General features: G+C 40.7%; 1 protein-coding gene across 4 annotated transcripts in view; it reads right to left on the bottom strand.

Moving 5' to 3' along the window:
* The window catches only part of AFF3 (AF4/FMR2 family member 3), a 482,362-nt gene that overhangs the window by 11,906 nt on the left and 451,855 nt on the right, over positions 1–18,601 (bottom strand). For 3 of the 4 annotated variants that reach the window (XM_037898291.2, XM_043537046.1, XM_043537051.1), the window contains 6 exons: positions 13,725–13,788; positions 8,797–8,933; positions 6,852–6,923; positions 4,509–4,602; positions 1,789–1,838; positions 1,434–1,648 (listed from right to left, as the gene is read on the bottom strand). In XM_037898291.2, the coding sequence (XP_037754219.1) occupies positions 1,434–1,648; positions 1,789–1,838; positions 4,509–4,602; positions 6,852–6,923; positions 8,797–8,933; positions 13,725–13,788 (632 nt within the window). Of the gene's footprint in view, positions 1–1,433; positions 1,649–1,788; positions 1,839–4,508; positions 4,603–6,851; positions 6,924–8,349; positions 8,934–13,724; positions 13,789–18,601 lie in introns of those variants that run through there. The other variant, XM_043537056.1, reaches the window with a different exon arrangement.

Below are 18,601 nucleotides of genomic sequence, written 5' to 3'. Positions count from 1 at the left end.
AACAATTTCATTTTAAAAATTAAACAGCTAATTCCTTGGTTCTTTCTTTCATTGACTCCCATTGATCTCGTGTGTAAAAGGATTTTTTGCCAATGGTGTCCTTATAAAGATAAAGAGACATCATTTGTAGCTCAAATGCACAAATTATCCTGACTGAAACACTTTTCAGAATGAGTGAGGCCAGGCCAGATCTTGAGGTTTTTACCCAGGCAACTCCTGCTTAAACCATGAGGGAACTTTGCCTGAAGGGGGACTAAGTAAAAACTGAGGACCCCTAGGTCCTCTCTAAGTCTATATGTGGAGGAAAGTCTGCACTTGCAGGTGAAGGGAGGGGTTCCTTTACTCTGGCCTGGTTCAACCCTCATGTCACACAGCCCCTTTGAACCTCCATTCCATGCAGCTCCATGAAGTTGGAGGAGGTGAGCAACAGAAGCTGCTTTGTCTCCTCCAGATTGTCTCCCTAAAACTCATGGGGGACATAAGTGGAAATGAATTCAGCCTGCAGCCATATTATTATCTTCTGCTATTGCCCCTGCTCCACTGAAGGTGGAGTCTGGAGGAATGGATAGTTGGGGAGGTCCCTGGAAGCACTGCTCCTGCAAGAGCCATGCTGAGCAGGGGCCAGCTGGAGTTGGTAGGCCAGATGGCATAGCATAGGCAAGGAGCATCCACGCTGCTTACCTAAGTCAGAGATAGGAGGTGAAGCTGTGTTACTCCCCCACCAACTTTAAACCCTGATTATATCAGTGTAAAGCTGACGTACTCAGAGTAGAACTTGGCCTTGTATGTTTATCCTGGTGCCATGTAAATACACCAAAGATCTAACTGTCCATGCCAGAGCTAAAGTGGAGTAGTGGGACTTAAACCACAGATATTTACGCCGAGTCTGGATACTCAGAGGGGGGGTGTCCTATGTGTCCACAGACACGTAAGTCCTACAATGAGTCCTATACGTTAATGCCTCAGTCAATACATGCAAAAATATGAAGTCATGTAGGAGTCATCACCACAAGGGAATGTCATCAGTGCACTTGATTAGTTTTCTCTTGTAAAACAAGAACAAAAGACCAAAGAGATCCATTTCTGTAGTTCTGCCACAAAGTAGTGCAATACTGCCCAGGAGAAGGAGAATTAAATGAACTCAAAAGATCAATTTAATTCCTGTTTGACTACCAGATGTCTGTGAGTCTGTTCCTGGAAAAGGGTGAGAGTTGGACAGTCAAATAAAGGAGAAATCAGCGATATTTGACCTCTTCTGAGTGGGAATGCTGACAAAACTGTTTTTGTTACCTTTTGGGACAGACCATGAATAGGCTAAAAGAATACACCTCTGTAATCCAGAAGGTAAGATCTTCCAGTAGGACCACTGTCATAGTAAGTCAATATATTGTCTTATTGGCATGTTTTTAAAGGACATGTTTTAGGTTATGCACCTCTATTTTCCTTGGCTAGATTGTCAGCCATCTCCCAGTAGTCATAGCTGTGCAGGATGCTGTTGGTGACACTGACGTGATTGGCTGCCATCTGATGAATACGCTGTGGAATGCTGATAGTGGAAGAGGGGGAAGGGGCACCGGTGCTCCCCTGGGATCCTACAGAGCTGACGGGAGAAGGGCTAGGAGACATGGGGGATGGAGTTCCTGTGCTCCTGTAACAGAACATTGATATATATAACTGTACATATATATATGTAAAGGTGACATGAACAAACATGAAAATAACAGAACATAGCAAATGCCATTTCTCACTGCTATTCAGACATAGTTTCTGTGCGATGAGTGAACTTACTTTCCACTGGCACCCCATGGAGATGGAGCCTGGGCAGCTTTTGATGAATTCTGTAGAACGAACAAAAAACCCCATTTACAAACCTGTAATTTAAACAGGACTGTGAAATGAACGTCGACAAAGAGAATGTAAAGATGGGGTGCAAAAAGTAGCAGTGATAAATATGAAAAGTGTATGCAGGTCTTATGATGCCATAAGTCAATTAGGCCAAATTCAGAGACGGTACAGACGGTGATGTCAGGGAGACTCCCTTACATTCAGTGTGAGGTGATAAGTCTTCCCTGAACTAGAGCCTGATTAAGCCATATGCGGGGATGAGTCATTCCTGTGTTAGGCTCCAGTCAATCCACAAACCAGGAGCTGGTCTTGTGACTCTCAGAGTGGGTATATAAGCCTCACAGGAGAAACAATAGCTTCATAGCTTGGAACTCTTCTTTGCCTGACAGTGGTGACAGACTCCACAGGCCTCAGCCTGCTCCAGTCCTAGCCTTACCCCAGTCTTGTCCCCAGTCCTGCTCCCACCCTGCTCTTACCTTGTTACAACACTGCTCTTGACTCCTGATTCTGGTTCTGACTCTTGGCTCCAATCTCCAGACCTGACTGTCCTTGCCTTGGTTTCAGACATTCATTTAGACTCAGCAAGATCTCTCAAAGCTACTTATGTCCATCCTGCTGATGTGTAAGGGAGTCTAAGAGCAGGTAATTTACACACGGAGGAGCTGGAAGAAGGTGGGAGACACTTACAACTTAAATTAAAATAGTCTCTGCCCTACTTAGTTTAGACTCTGTTAGACACCAGTATGATGAGGGAAGTTGCTCTCAGAAAGTGTAATTGAGTCTAACTTACGGCATCTTCTCCATCGCCACTGATTCGCCTGTGGGCTTTGTTCTGCTTTCATGACCCGAACTGAATCTCTTATTTTCTCAAAAATCTTTAATTCCCAAATGTCTGTGACTTCTTAAAATTCTCTGCTTTATTAATTTTTTGAAAATGGAAATAAAAAGTTTAAAAGAAGATTTAAATAATTTTTCTTTTCTAAAAGAAAAAGATACCAAATTTACACCAAAAATGTGTGTGACAAATTCTGATCTATTTTCTTATTTGACAATATATCTGAGAGTTTTTTAATGCAGTCAGCATGTCATGTTAGATAATTTTGAAAGGTTTTAGGTACAAATATATGAAAGAAGTCTAGAATTGGCTTGTTTTCCACTGAAAAGATGACAAATGAGTAATTTTTCATTTTTTACTTTGCTTTCTAATGAGAATCTGCAGAATTATTATACCAGCAGAAGCCCTGCAAAAAACCCCAAGCTTGTCTTGTAGGATGCTTATGTTACTATAATAAAAAATAAATATCACCTTTGTTTTCTGTAGAAAGGTTTCTTTCTTCTGTTAAGAGACATTTCACATGGTTGTGAGACTGAATTTCCAATTTTTACTATGTGTTATTTGAATTGGTAGGAGAAGTACAGTGTAACAATATTTATAGGTTTCTTACCAATAGACTAAAGATGATTATTAGAGAAACACAAGTTTAATTAAATATTACTCAGAGTTTAGATCCAATTTTGAGGACATCTATTTCAATTTCATAGTAAAAGATTTGTCACCTTTCCTGCCTATTTTCATGGGTTTATAATTTGGTCATGAAAATTTGAACTACTTAAAGTTCATCATTAACAAAATATTTGTGCTGGGGAGTTTTTTCTATTTTATGTATAGGACGGGACAACCCTTGCCCTCTCCTCCCCAAAGAAAAAAACATACTAAAATACCCCAAACCAAATGACTAGCTAGGGTACCCAAAGAGAATCAGGACTGCAGAGCATTTGTACCCTCACTGCTCTCTGATTTTATATCTCAGGATATAAAAACAAATTGAAGGGTAGAAGCAGCCACCAATTTTTGTTTTTTTTTCAGAGAAATACAAAGATTATGTTTGTAGGCCAAATATTTGACCTACTCTGTTATAGATCCATCTGGAATGTTTTGATTTCCAGATGTTTTCTAATCAAATATTGCCACTTTAGGGAACATTTTAAAAATCTAATGACTTCCTGTCATACTAAAAATAAAATAGTGCGCTGCATTATGAGAGAGTGGCGAATTGAAGGGAATATCTGGGGAAAACAAGACAGGAAGTGGAGGCAAGCACAGGTGTGCCAAGTTGGTGGCAGGTATATATTCTGACCACAGATATACTTGCATGCACCTTCCACTGAAGCCAATGTGGACTCCAGCCCAATACCTTAGGGAAGAATTTATCGCTTTGCCTTTTCTTACACGCTGATGTCCATAAATAGAAATCCTACAAGTTATTCCAAATATGGAGCGAGCTCAAAGTCCCGAACCCATACGAAATCTACCTTATGGTGCATCCTGAAGTGGATTCTGATTGTGAATACTGTGAAACTTATTCATTGCAGAGCACCACGAATCACACTGGACAATCAAGAAAAAAGAGAATGGGCTGCATGTGTCAGTTTCATGGCAGGGTGAGTTGCTCTTCCTTCAGTAAGTTGTAAGTTGTGTATGCTGAATACATGTGCTTTTGTGAATACAGAACGACAACCTGGAAATTAACGGCTTCCACTGAGGCCTGTGATAAAACTCCAGTGGGAGTAGGATTGGGTCCAACAGGGCTACTCTTTTGGAAAAGATGCAGTATCTCATATCATTATTAGCAATTTGAAAATGTAATATAGTATGAAAGTACCTTGAAATAATCAATAAGTGCTTTTGAATACTTTACAGCGTGGTCTCTTTTGAGTCGGAACATTCTCCAGTACAGAAGTGCCAAACAGCGATAACTAGAAGAAACAGAAAGAAGACAACATGTAAAATGTGTTACAGCACCTTTAAAGCACAAAGGTGGCACCTAATCTTGGGGACATATGACCCAGGAATAGACTAGTCAATGGAAAAGATAAGAGCTGTCTCAGGCCTATTCATGTTAGATGACTATGACCTCAAAGGACGGACTCTTCAAACAGCTGGAAACTGCCAGGGAACAAGGATGCCCCTAACATGACCACATTTCCCTAGTCACATGCCTTTCCTGAGGTAATGTAAAAGCTGCTAAGAATACTCTATTCTGCCTGAGGATTCCTGTACAAAGCACATGCTAAGCAGCGATAACTAGAACAAACGGGAAGCACAGGGGAGGATCTGGCCCATTGTCTCTACGGTTTCTGTAGAGCACCGTGCACCTTTATAATACCAGATAAATAAATAAGCAATAATAGTAATTAACAATAATTATACAGTCATAGAAATGTAGAGCTGGAAGACACCTTAAGAGGTCATCTAGTCCAGCCCCTTGCACTGAAGCAGGACCGAGTGCACCTAGACCCATCCCTGTCAAATGTTTGTCTAACCCGGTCTTAAACACCTCCAATAACGGGGATTCCACAATCCTCCATTTGCAGGGATTCCACATAACACACATAACAACAATAACTGATAAATAAATAATACATACAAAATGCTTGATCTTCTCCATCAGGTTTTTGTGTATTCACAAGATGGGAGATTGCTCAACAGTATGTAACACAACAAAAATCAGTAACACTTGTTTTCATTTGGTCACAGAGGCCAAGATTTTCAAAGGTTCCTGGTGTTTTGGATGCCCATTTTGAGATACCTTAGAGCATCCTGAATTTCGAAAGTGCTGTCTTCTCACCCTCTGATAATCTCACCTAATTAAGGTGCATTGTGCAGCCAAAAATCAAATCAAAGCACTCAAAATCACTAGCCACTGTAGCAAATCTCAGCCAGGGCTGTTGTAATTCACTTTCATAGTGTTTTCCTTTTTAAGATCTGCAACCTTGAAAGTTTGAAATTTCCTCTTTTACCACTAGAGGACAGTCTTTTCTTAGGAGATCAGAATCAGATAAACTAGTTGTGTGGCAGTATGCCCAGTTTGCATTGTACAGAGCCAGAGGATACAATGGACTTACAGTCCTCATAATTCTCACTCTGCCACCTTCATAGGTTACAGTACATATGCAAATGATGTCAACTCATCTGCTACGTGGCAGACAATGAGTTAGGGTTGCTATGCAGTGCTGAAGGAGTGCTCTGCCTACTTTCCCTTGCTGTGACCTTTCTGCTTAAACAGATGCGGTGGCTTTATGAATTTGAATTAAATTCCACACACTAAAATGTTAGGTCGGTTCTGGAAAACACTTTACAAAACCCGGAAATAGACATGGTCAGCTATTTTTAAAAGCAATTTTTAATCGTTTTCCCATTTAAGCATTTTTAAAACAATTATTGTTAATCTTATTTGTGCACCCAATTGTGCATTAAAGCAGTGACAAAGGACATATAGTTAATTAAAAATAGATCACCAAATAGTCTTTCTTTTTTACATAAAATGATAAATTAAAATTGTTTAATTTATAGATTCTAAATACACATTTAATTTGGATTTTTACAGATGTTAAGAATAGATAAACTGTTGTAAAACCCATTTACTAAGAATCCATAACCATGTAATAGATATTGTACATGTTAACTATATAGTTGTTAAAATTTAAATTTAATTTAAATAACATTATTATTACTGTTCAGCAACTTTTTACAGAATCTAAGTTAAATGCATATATCCGGGAATAGTCATTCACAGAGTTCATCCAAATTGTTTAATTATCAACATACTAACCCTTCAGACAATATGAGTATAATTTATGATGATTGAACCTAAAATGTTATACACAGAAGAAATTACTGAGACGCTGTTACAAGGAAAGTACATCAGTCATAAAAATACAGACCATCAGGCACTTAAAAATTAATTACGCTGACATGCCATAGCTGACCTGTCACAGCCAATAAATCTGAATTGCTTATTTACAGAAACAGAACGCAGACCAGGCAGTAATACAAGGAAAAACATGTGATGCTGGTCTAGATCTTCTTGGATCAGGAAGTATTCTCTCTCTGTCAACAGACAACACAAAACCAAAGTCCTCTATCTGACTGCACTAAGGATTTGATTTTCAAGGACTGACTCACTGCATCAAAGAAGTCTTTGAGTAAATATTGATCTACTAACCATAATGCTGCTAGCTGTTTGTCCTCTGGAGTGGCATTAGGGCCTGCGTGGGTTTTTAGTCTCACAGCATACCTTAAAAAAAGGGGAAAAGCCGGCATTAAGGCCAGTGTGTGTTAACAGGAGACCACCTTACTGTTGGGTCACATCCTCATGGAGCTGTACCGATTTACACCCATTGAGGACCTGCCCCATTACGTTTATTCTTTCAGTTATCACAGATACATTTTGTGCTCTTCAGTTCATGCTTTCAAGCCATTCTGCCATTAGCTCTCTCTCCCTCCCAGCCTAATTAATTCTCTTCAGCCAGCAGTAACTCCCTTGGAAATCCATACAATATTAAGGGGATCCGGCTTTGGAGAGTTATTGCTCCTTGGTTCGCCTTGTGTAGTCCTCCCAAAATATTCTCCAGCCCTGTGGAACCCCAATTTTGCAGAGTTCAGGCAAAAAGGCTTCCACAGAATTTGAGGGCAGAAGAGAACGTATCATGGAGCCAGTGCTCTCCTCACACTGCAAATTTTGGGCTTGTCTCTCCAGTTTTGCTCCTCCAAGCACTGCGTAGCAGAGGGCAGCATGTGGCTCACAGCTATTTTGGTCCTATGACATTCAGTTCAAATTCTTCAAAGATCTACAGTAGTAGCATTGCTATTTCAAGAATGCATGTGCTATCCAGCCAAATCAATTCCTGGAAATCTCAACTTCTGGTTTAGCACCTGAGCAATGGACAAGATTAGTGCAACATACAATACCTCTGGGCTTGCTTCCAGAAGAATACATGTTCCCCGTAATTAGCTGATTGTATTTCATCTTTGTAATCAAACTCTAATTCTGACATCAGTGCAAATGCATTGTGTGCATGATACTCCACACCTTATTTCAACAAACACTTGTCCTGATAAACCAGTTACTTTTTTGGACTATACCTAGCAGGCAGCTCATAAACAATTTACTTTATAACTATGAAATCCTAGCTACATGCATAGATGGAGCTCTAAGCAAAATTCAGGGCCAGAGTCAGGACCGTAAATACACTGTAATTAGAGAAGACAAAGCAGACAAAGAAGGGCAACTATGTTGCTTGTGATGGTGCAGGTCAGAGGGGGCGGGAATAAGTATAGAGAGCTTTATAGTGGTGAGCAAAAGGTATTGTATCTTATGTCATTCCTTCGTGTCAGAGTCAGCTGGCTGAGCTGGCTTTACTGTGACTAAAAAGCATAAGAAGTGAGCCCAAACTGGGACCACAATACAGCAGAATTGTTTACACAAATGAGAATATGGTCAGATCAGCAGAGAAATCTGGAAGAAAACACTTGTTTTAAAAGTTTTGCAGAACTATGATTTTTAAAAATATTAAACTTTGAAAGTGAATTTAGTGCTGGTGAAAGCTGCTTGGCTGACTGCCCTGGGGAATTAAATTCTCTGTCTACAGAACAGGTATAATGTGGTCACTGGCAGTGCAAATTTTCTTTGCCAACGTGCCTTAATTCTGTTCTGGACGGACCACTCTTTGGATGAGAGAATAGCTCAGACTCCGTGATGATTCAATCTTTGCCTTTTTTAGCTGAGACTGTTGATAAGGATGCCTGTTGATGTCAGCATAGGGGAAGAGGCTTGTGGTGTGCATGCTTGTCTGGCAGGAACTGCATTGCGATTACCAACATATTTCACATAGACCAAACAATAGCAATGGGATTGTATTGATCTTCAGCCACTACCAATCTGGGTTGGATTAGAACTGATGGCCAAATGGTGGAAATTCCATAATCACATTATCAACCTCCTTAGGCACTGAGTTCCCCAAATGATGAATATTGACATGATATTTGTTTTTGTTTTTTTTTTAAATATTTCCATCTCTAATTTCTACCCATGTTTAAAGGCATTCAGGTATGTTCTCCTCCTGATGGAAAATATATCCAAACAGTGCTGTTGTTCCATACAAGCTTACCTGATAAGTTCAACTGTTTCTGAATACATTGTATAAGGGGATTTAGATTCCATGGGGCCTTGTTCCATAGCATTTCCACATTCAATAAACGATAATGCTGCTTCAGCGTAATTCAGTGCCTTTCCAAATTTCTCCACCTGGCAGATAAAATAAGGTCACAGAGAAATATTGGAGTCACCAAACTATGGTTACAAATTGTAGCAAAACAAGTTACACATAGGTAAGGTTGATGCAAGCTGTCACAAAACATCCCTTCAAATTCTAAAAGACTTACAAATATGGCTGTGAGGAAGCAAACACTACAACAACGAAGAAAGCTAATGCCAAGGGAATTTATGACTGAGGTTGAGCAAACTGGTTTGGATAAAATAACAAAAGAAGCAGCAAAAGGAGAAAAAAGAAACAAAGAAAAATATAACAACTCAATAGGCATATCAGTTATCATGCTTGGATGTAAATACAATCTTTCAATGCTAAACAAAGAAAGGTAATGACTAGCCTGTAACTAAGAGAAATAAGGAGCATATGGTTGGAAATTTTTTTGAGTTCTTGGCAGAGAACTAGAGGAAAATAATTAAGGAGGGTAAGATTTAAAAAATCATTATGACGATGAACTTTTGCCCAAAATACAAACTAGACCTGGATCAAAGCTCTGAGGTTTTAACGTATGAAGTTATTCTTAGCTCCTTTTCTTGTCCAGATTTTGCATACATTTGCACTAGCTGGTTTCTGTCAAGATTCAAAAGGAGATCTATCAAAAGATTGCAAGAAAAGCTGTCCTTCAGGTCCTTCCAACCCATTCAGCACTAGGAAACACCAGAGAGTTTACGAGATAGCCTTGTAAGAATTCCTATCTAATTTCTAGACTAAAGGGTTTTAGATATGTTTGCACAAGCTTTAGATGTGCAGGCTTTGGATTTAGGCTTATTCCAACTGCCTAACACGATGGCTTCGCCTACACTATGGCTACATCTACACTATAAGCGAGGGATGCGATTCTCAGCTCGCATAGACTTACTTGTGCTAGCTCTCATCTGAGCTAGCATGCTAAAAATAGTAGTGTAGCTGTGGTAGTATGGGCAGCAGCCATGACGGCACCATGCTAACTGCCCTGAATACAAACCTGCCTGAACCTTGTGGGTATGTACTCAGGGCTGCTAGTGTAGTGCTGACAGACCCCGGTCGGCACGATCAAACTGGGGACCTCTGGCGCTTAGTGCACGAGCCTCTACCGCATGAGCTAAAAGCCAACTGGCTGTTAGCTAAGGCTGTAGAACAAACTTATTCATCTCTCTCTCTAAGTGGTCTCCGTGCCACTAGATGGGACAGAACACCATGCCCGGGAAGTGTTGGGTTACATACTTCCCCTAGCTGAGGAAGTGCATCCTGAGCTTCAGAGACTTCCCAGTTGAAATCCCAGATGAGCCCCCACCTATAATGCTGACAGACCCCGGTTGTCGGTGAGCGGGGTCGAACCTGGGGCCTTTGGAGCTTAGTGCATGAGTCTCTACTGCAGGGGTTCTCAGACTTTTGTATTGGTGACCCCTTTCACACAGGAAGCCTCTGAGTGCGACCCCCCTAATACATTAAAAACACTTTTTTATATATTTAACACCATTATAAATGCTGGAGGCAAAGCGGGGTTTGGGGTGGAGGCTGACAGATCGAGATTGCCCATGTAATAACCTTGCGACACCATGAGGGGTCCCGACCCCCAGTTTGAGAACCCCTGCTCTACTGCATGAGCTAAAAGCCACCTGGCTTAGCTAAGGCTGTAGAGCAGACTAATTTTCTCTCTCTCTCTAAGTGGTCTCGGTGCCACTAGATGGGACACAACACCACACCCAGAAGGTGTGTGGGTTACACTAGCACATGCCACTGCTACCACTCTCCATGATACTGCCAAGCATACTACCCAACTGTTTTTAGTGTGCTAGCTAAGATGAGAGCTAGGACAAGTATATCTTCATGAGCTGAGAATCACCCCCCAGGAGTGTAGATGTAGATGTAGCCTATGAGGTATTCTGGGGTCTTCACTTTTGCCATTGTTTTTCTGTGGAAGGCTCTCAGAAGCCACAGTGATGGGTAGCAGTATAAAACCCTAAAAGAGAGAGACGGACATTGCCACAATGATATTTTTATTCATTTTAAAGAAATTTTAAAGAATAACAAATATGGGATGAGAATACAAACAAGGTTCCTGGTGAAACACTATCAAATAATAATCTTTGAGGGATTGCTCCATTATAGGAGAAAGATGGACAGAATCAGAAAGGTCCAAAATAGAAGAAAGGAAAGGCATCCTCTACAGAGAATTCAGCATAAAAGCAGGAGGATTAGTGACAAAGAGAAAAAAAACAAGATATAAATATTAGAAAAGTATAATAAGCCAGTCAGTAGGTCGTTTATCAGCCACATTGGCATTAAGTCAAGAAAGGTAATGATTACTCTGTAACTTGGAAAAATAAAGGCCATGACCAAGAACCTAAATAAGGATGGTACCTCCTGAAGGCACCCAGTTCTGAAAATCGTGGCCTGTGCATCCTGAAACTTTCCGAGTTCTTGTCAGAAGAAAATAATCAAGGAGTCTATGGGGAATATAATAGTCTAGGGTTCTAGAAAATAACTGTCAGCCAGTTATGTCTGGTCTATAACTGTCTGGTCTCATACTAGTGTGAAATCAGAAGCAGGTTCAGTACCTTTAAAAGTTCTGCGGGGTTATTCAACAGCAATGATCTCATCTGAAATCCTTCTTTAGCTTCCTCCTCACTGACTTTTTCCTACATATACTCTGGTCTGGCTTCTGCCCTCTCTGTTGCCCGATCCAGGTCACTATTGACTTTCTCCTACTAAAGGGTTCATCTGTATTCTCATTACTCTTTATCTACCTGCTGCCTTCAGCACAGTCAATCACGCTCTCCTCCTGACTTTCTGCCCTCTTTTGGCTTGCGTGATTGTGCTTTCCACATTTTCCTCCTCTTTATATGACTGCTCCTGCAGACTCTCCTTCAGTGGCTCCTCAAATGCCCTATTCCTCTTCTCTGTTGTTATTCTTTGGAGTTTGTGTCTTCAGTCCCCGCCTTTCTTTCTCTCTAGACACCCTCTGCTGGCTCCCATGATTTCAACTACCACCTTGACATGGGCGAATCCTAAATCTACCTCTCTGCCCTGACCCCTCTTCTCTTCCATCAGAATCCAGGTGGAAAAAAGGGTGTAGAAAGCCATTAGTATATTCAACTCATCTAGCTGAAATCTATTGCACAAAGTGAAAGACTAGTTGATCTTATTCCTTTCTAAGGTATTAGGCTTTGGAATGGTACATTGGCTCCAATCTCTCTTAGGTACTTATACGGCCCCACTGCTGTAGTATCTGAGCACTTCACAATCTTTTTAATATTCTGACCTTCATGACACCCCTGTGAGGTAGGGAAATGCCATTATCCCCATTGCACAGCTGAACTGAACAGAGCCGGGAAACCGAAGCACAGAGAAACAAAGTGACTTTCCCAAGGTCGTTCAAGAAACTTGTGATGGAGCCAGGAGTTGAACCTGCAGCTCCAAAGTCCCAGGTTAGTCAAAGGTTAGTGTCTTAACCACTGGAACACCCTTTTTCTCGAGCTAAAAAGCTCCTTAGTATAGTCAATAATTTCTCCATTTTTTCTTAAAGAAATGCACCATTTACAGTTCTCTACAAGATTTTCTGACTTGAGTCACTTTAAAATAATATAAATCTGAATAAACCATGGAAAAGCGCACTAACAAACTCTGGTCCAGAGCACAACTTTGCCTGACGTACTGTTTTCTTGGGATCCTACGTTAGAGGTCTGCTCCTACTTCTTTGGGCATTTTAGGCTCAGCACAGCTGAGGCAAGTGGACTCCAAGTCACATTTCTGCTCCCCTGATCCTGGGCAGCAGAGGCAACACTCCCCCCTCAGAGCAGCCGAAGGGACTGCGGTGCTAGCTGAAGATCTGTCAGAGCGCTGCGTGCTCTGTCCCATCCCCAGCATGTCCCTTCCCCTGTTCTCTGTGGCACACCTCGGGAACGGGAGGAGTGCCTCAGTTCCACATATAGCCTCAGTCACCGCTTTGCTAAAGGGAAACCTTGGCTGCCCCATTAGAGCAACCAAAGCCTGGGTCAGGAATTTGTTATTGCCATGGTCAGTTGTGTCAGGAGTTACATAGAGGCCCGATAGAGAAATGATTACCTGTGTGTTGATATTATTTTGGCAGGAAGTATCTGTAACGAAAACAGGAGGCTTTTCGCCTTGGAGCAGTGAGGCCTTGTCCAGAGTCCTTTGAGATCAGTGGGAGTCTTTCCTTTGGCTTCTATGGGCTTTGGACTGATCCACTGAGCACAGTTATGGTATATCAAGCCAGTGGCTAGCCAGCTAGCTCTCCAGAAAAAAAAAGACATTTTGGAAATCTCATAGAGTCACTACTGCCCAGATTTTAAAAGGTATTTATGTGCTGTGGAGCTCAGCGTTGCAATGCCCAACTGATTTAGGAGGCTAAATCTCATTTTCAAAAGGTATTTAGGTACTATTGACAGTCAGTGGGTTTTAGGCTCCTAAGTGCCTAAATCCCTTTGAAAATGAGATTTAGGTTCCTAAACCAGCTAGATGATGCAACACTGAGAGTCACAACTCCGAAATACCTTTTAAAATCTGGGTCTATTACTATAGCTACTCATTAAAGCAAAGGAATAAATGGAATTTTTCATTTATCCAAGAGTTGATCCCTGTAAGTTGTTATTTAAGTCATAGTTTATTTGGCTATGAATACTTGATTGTATAAACACTTCTTAATTTAACAAGCCCAGCCATCCTGATAATAGATTTTATAATTACCCTAGCTGTGTTACACTGATGAAGAAGTTCCATTACACAAATAATACAGAACAACGTAACTGGAAAGAAAATGTTCTCACCATTGCATCTGCTTTATGCTTCTTCCGTTTAGCTTCTTGCATAAAGTGATCTGCATTGCGTGGTCTACAAATAAGAATACGAATATATTTTACTATTTTTGAAGTGCAAAACATTTTCAAGTTATTTTATCCCTTATTTCAAACCTGATTTGCAAACATTTTTGCAAAGAAAACATACTTAAAATGGAAACATGCATTTTGTATTTCCAGATTGCTCCCTGTGAAAACAATAGCATTTATGGCTGTTCTCATTCTTCAGAAGTTAATAATTCAAAGAAAAAAATTAATAAAATTTGTTTTTATGGCTGATATAAACTGCTTCCCAAATTACTGCAGTTTTGATCTTCAAAACAGACACAGGTACTAAACAGAGAAAGCAAACAGAGAAATGAAAATAAATAAATAAGGAAGAAAGTAAAGAGGTCAGATGAAAACTTTCAGATCATATTTGGACACAAGCAAATTCTTTCTCAGGTTAGAATGAAAGATGTTTTATGAAATATCCACGCAGCAGTGCTGAAAATGTGATACATTTCCTTAATTTCTGCAACCATGCGTTATAGAATATTCATTTTTAATATCTGACTGTCTCATCTGCCCACTAATCCATACTTGCCAGGACTACTTCTAATGTTCCAAATTTCTAAGCAGCTGCAGACAGATATCATTATATATATATATATATATATATATACACATATATATATATAATAATAATACATATATGCAAGCACTCAAAAGTTAAGAAATTCCAGAATTAAGGTTGCCTGTGCAACCTTAATTTGGCCCCCTTGGGCTTATGCATTATGATACAGTTTTTTCATAATCACATACTATTTTTTCCACAGAATCCCAGCCTCATTTAGTGCATAGGTTGGACATGCTCTGGGTATGAATCAGGATTGTGTAGTAAAGGAGACTATTTGTATATGGACCCCTGCTTCATTATGTTGCAGAATCTGGAAGGTTGTCATGAATGAGGCAGGGGCTTGCAGGAAGAGAAAGGATGGTCTCATGGGTAAGGTGACTGCTGCCTGGAGAACTGGATTCTACCCCTGCCTCTGCCACAGAATCCCTGTATAATGCTGGGCAAGTCACTTAAACCAAATTTTTCACAGATGATCACTAATTGTGTGTTCCTCATTTTCTGGATGCCTTACTTGAGACCCACGGGTCTGACATTCAGAAGTGCTGAGCACTCACAGCTCCTGGTGAACTCAGTGAGAGCAGTGCTTTGAACATATAAAGTGCTGCATAAGACTACATGGTCTGAAAAATCATATCATAGGTATCTCAAATTGGGCATCCTAAATTAGACGATACTTTAGACCTTGATCTCTTTGTGCCTCCGTCTTCTATCTGTATAATGGGGATAATAATACCCGGTCATCTCACAGAGGTGTGAAAATAAATTAATGTTTGTGAAAGCCCGTGAGAAAATCAATAATTCAGTCTTCAGAACAGGGTTTGAATAATGTGCAGTAAATGGGGCATCAGCCCACATACTGAACAATAAGGATAAAACAAATATCAAACAGCTGCTCATTAAGTGAGTGCTGTCCATCCTGGCTACTGAATGCGGCAGGGATCATATGGAAAAAATAGTATGTGATCTTGTCACTAAAGATTGCATCATAATGCATAAACACAAGTGGGCTGAATTAAATTACAAAAGCAACCTGAATTCTGGCATTTTCTATCTCTTGAGTGCTGGACTTGGCAACCTTAATAATGTTCTTTTAACATAGTTGTTGTGTGCTGCTTAGAGCTGTCAAGCAAATGTCACATGGCACAGCAGCGGGTCCAGATGCTATTCCCGCAGAGATCTTCAAGTGTGGGGCCATGAGCTGATCAGGAAGCCCACTGGCCTCTACCTAAAGTTTTGGGAACAGGAGGCTGTGCCACAGGAATTTGAAGATGTATCATTCACCTGTACAAAAGGAAAGGCAATCAGGCCTCTTGCAATAACCATTGTGGCATCTCGCTCCTTGCCACTGCAGGAAAAATACTCACCTAAACCAGCTAATTGATCAATTTGCAGAGAAGATACTGCCTGAAAGCCAAGGTGGCCTCTCCCCTGGGCATGGTACTTCAGACAAGATCTTTGCACTCCGGAAAGTTCAGGAGAAATGTTGGAAGCAGAATTAAGACCTATACGTAATTTTTGTTGATCTTACTACGGCCTTTGACTCTGACCAGAGATGGCCTGTGGACTAGTTTGGTTGCCCTAATAGGTTCATCAACATTATTAAATCTTTTCATGCAGGAATGCAGATTTGTGTCCTTGACCAAGGCTGCCTCTCAGCTCCTTTCATTGTCACAAATGGAGCAAAAGAAGGCTGTGTTCTTGCTCTGACATTATTCAGCATCATGTTTGCAGCTGTTCTAATAGATGCATTCAGAGACATTGATTGTGGCATTTGTATGCAGTACCATATGGATGGAGGTGTCTTGAATTTGCATTGCCTGTGTATGAAGACAAAAGTTAGGAAGACAATCATTGTGAATTACTGTTCACTGATGACCGTGCTATTGGCTCACAATTTCAGGGATATTCAGTTGCTTGGGGACTGCTTTGTATGTGCAGCAAAAGGTTTTGGCTTAACGATCAGCCTAAACAAAGACAGAAGTCATGGTCCAGCCTCGACTGGAAAGTACTGCCACTACTCCAGTTGCGTCCATTGATGATATACCACTCAAGGTCATTGGCAAATTTTGCTACTCAGGCAGTGTTGTTTCACAAGACACAATAATTGATGATGACATTATGAAACACATTGGTGCAGTCAGCAATGCCTTTGGAAAACTTCAGCATCATCCCTGGAATGAATATGCTGTCAGACTGCAAACAAAAATAGATGTTTATTGCACCATGGTCATCACCACATTTCTTTATGGCTGCGATACGTGGACTACTTATCAATGCCATATAAAACACTTGGACCTATTCCACCTACGATGTCTATGGCAGATAATGGGAGTTGAATAGCAAGATACGGTTCCTAACACAGTGGTCCTTGGGAGCTGCAACATCACAGGCATTGAAGCTTTTATAGGGAAAGCACAGATGAGATGGTGCAGTCATGTGGTCCGTATGTCTGACAGTAGAATATCAAAGGCCATTTTCTATGGAGAACTGCAGACTGGAACTTGTTTGGGGGTCAGATCAAGAAAATGTTACTAAAAGACTCTTAAGGCCAACCTCCAATCTTGCGATATTCACCCTAACACCTGGGAGCTCTTAGAGCATGACAAGATCTGATGGCGGCAGCTCTGCCACATTGGAGAGAAAGACTTTGATAGCTCACAGACTGCCGCAATCAAGGAGAGACGTGTGAGGCACAAAGCTAAAAGCAGTGCACAATTCATCTGCAACTGTTTTCACCTGTGGCACCCGTGGACAGAGCTGCAGGTCCGGAATTGGTCTTTGGTCTTATCTCAGGACCCACAATATGTGACTGTAGCTCATCTGTCGAACTGACAACAGAAGATTCCATCATTATCTTCACTATCAAACGTGTAATATATATTCCAACTCTCAAAACCTTCCTTAAAAATAGTTCAAGATTGCTAACTGATAACAAATATCACATACTTTACATAACCCAAGCACTTCACAGCAAGGAAATGAACAGTTAAGACCATCCTAAATCTTATACTGCCCACACAGGCACTGAGCCTACAAGCACTTATACATATGCTTAACTTTACTACCTTGAGTAGTCACGCTGAAATAAATGGGGCTACTCATGTTGGTCCATCATGACTGCAAAAGATGGATAGCGGTGGCTGACAATCTCTGGATTGGAGACATCATTGAAGAAGACTCATGATGGTAGTAAAGTAAAACATGTGCGTAAGTGTTTTCAGGATCAGGGCCATAATAAGCAAATAATAATGATAATTTCTTTCAAGTATAAAGAAATGCATATTTCATCACAACACAATACCATTACTCAGATCCATGGATTGCTGGATTGTTGTTTCTCTTCGTGTATCATTTTTATTATCTTGATTTTAGTATCCAAATAGCTTCTTTAAAGTAAATAAAGTCCATTTATCCATGTCTGAATACTGGTGAAGTCATAGCAGAATTTTTGGAAACCTTCTTGATCCATTGCTCACTTTGCACACTCAGTAGCTGACTTCCCAGTAAACTGTTGCACACCACCTATCAGTTGCTTGCTGGCCATCCCCTACTTTGATGACCCCCCACCATTCTTTCCATGGTAACTTTTGTGAAGTTATTTCCATTTCTTTGCCTGATGTGACGAAAGTACATTAGTTTGTGCCTGTGGATTTCTAAGAGTAGAGGTTGCTTCTCTCCAATAATATTTCTAACACAAGCATCCATCTTCTTTTCCGTCCAGGAAAGACGCAAGCACCACATCTCAAAGGCTTCAATTTTCCTTCTTTTCAGCAGCATTAGTTTCAACATATCTGAGGTCAGTCAAGAGGTGTTCAACAACCCCCCCGCCCCCTCCATTCCTTCCACTTTAACAAAACCCTCCAGGGCTCGTCTCATAATAAATTCTGTCCCCATGTTGAAAAGACATGGGGACAGAGTGCACCCTCATCTCAGACCCTGCCCAGTGGAAAACTGTTGCCCACTATTGCTTGCACCCTGGTTGACACTAGAGGTTTGCAGTGGGTTCAATGAGATGTTTTGGAATCTCCACGTCTGCTTGTATCCTCCAGAGACAGTCATGTCAGATGGTATCAAACGCTTTGGAGTAGTCAATGAAGCACATAATCAATGGGTGACTGTATTCCCTGCATTTTTCAATAATATGGCAGACATTCATGATTTGATCATGTCTGTCTCATCAAAACCAGCTTATGATGGTGGTAGTTATGCTTATGGCTAAGATTATGTC

Source organism: Chelonia mydas, chromosome 1 (assembly GCF_015237465.2).
Source record: "Chelonia mydas isolate rCheMyd1 chromosome 1, rCheMyd1.pri.v2, whole genome shotgun sequence".
NCBI lineage: Eukaryota > Metazoa > Chordata > Testudines > Cheloniidae > Chelonia > Chelonia mydas.
Note: the sequence above shows the minus strand (reverse complement) of the source record. Positions and strands in the feature narration are given on the sequence as shown.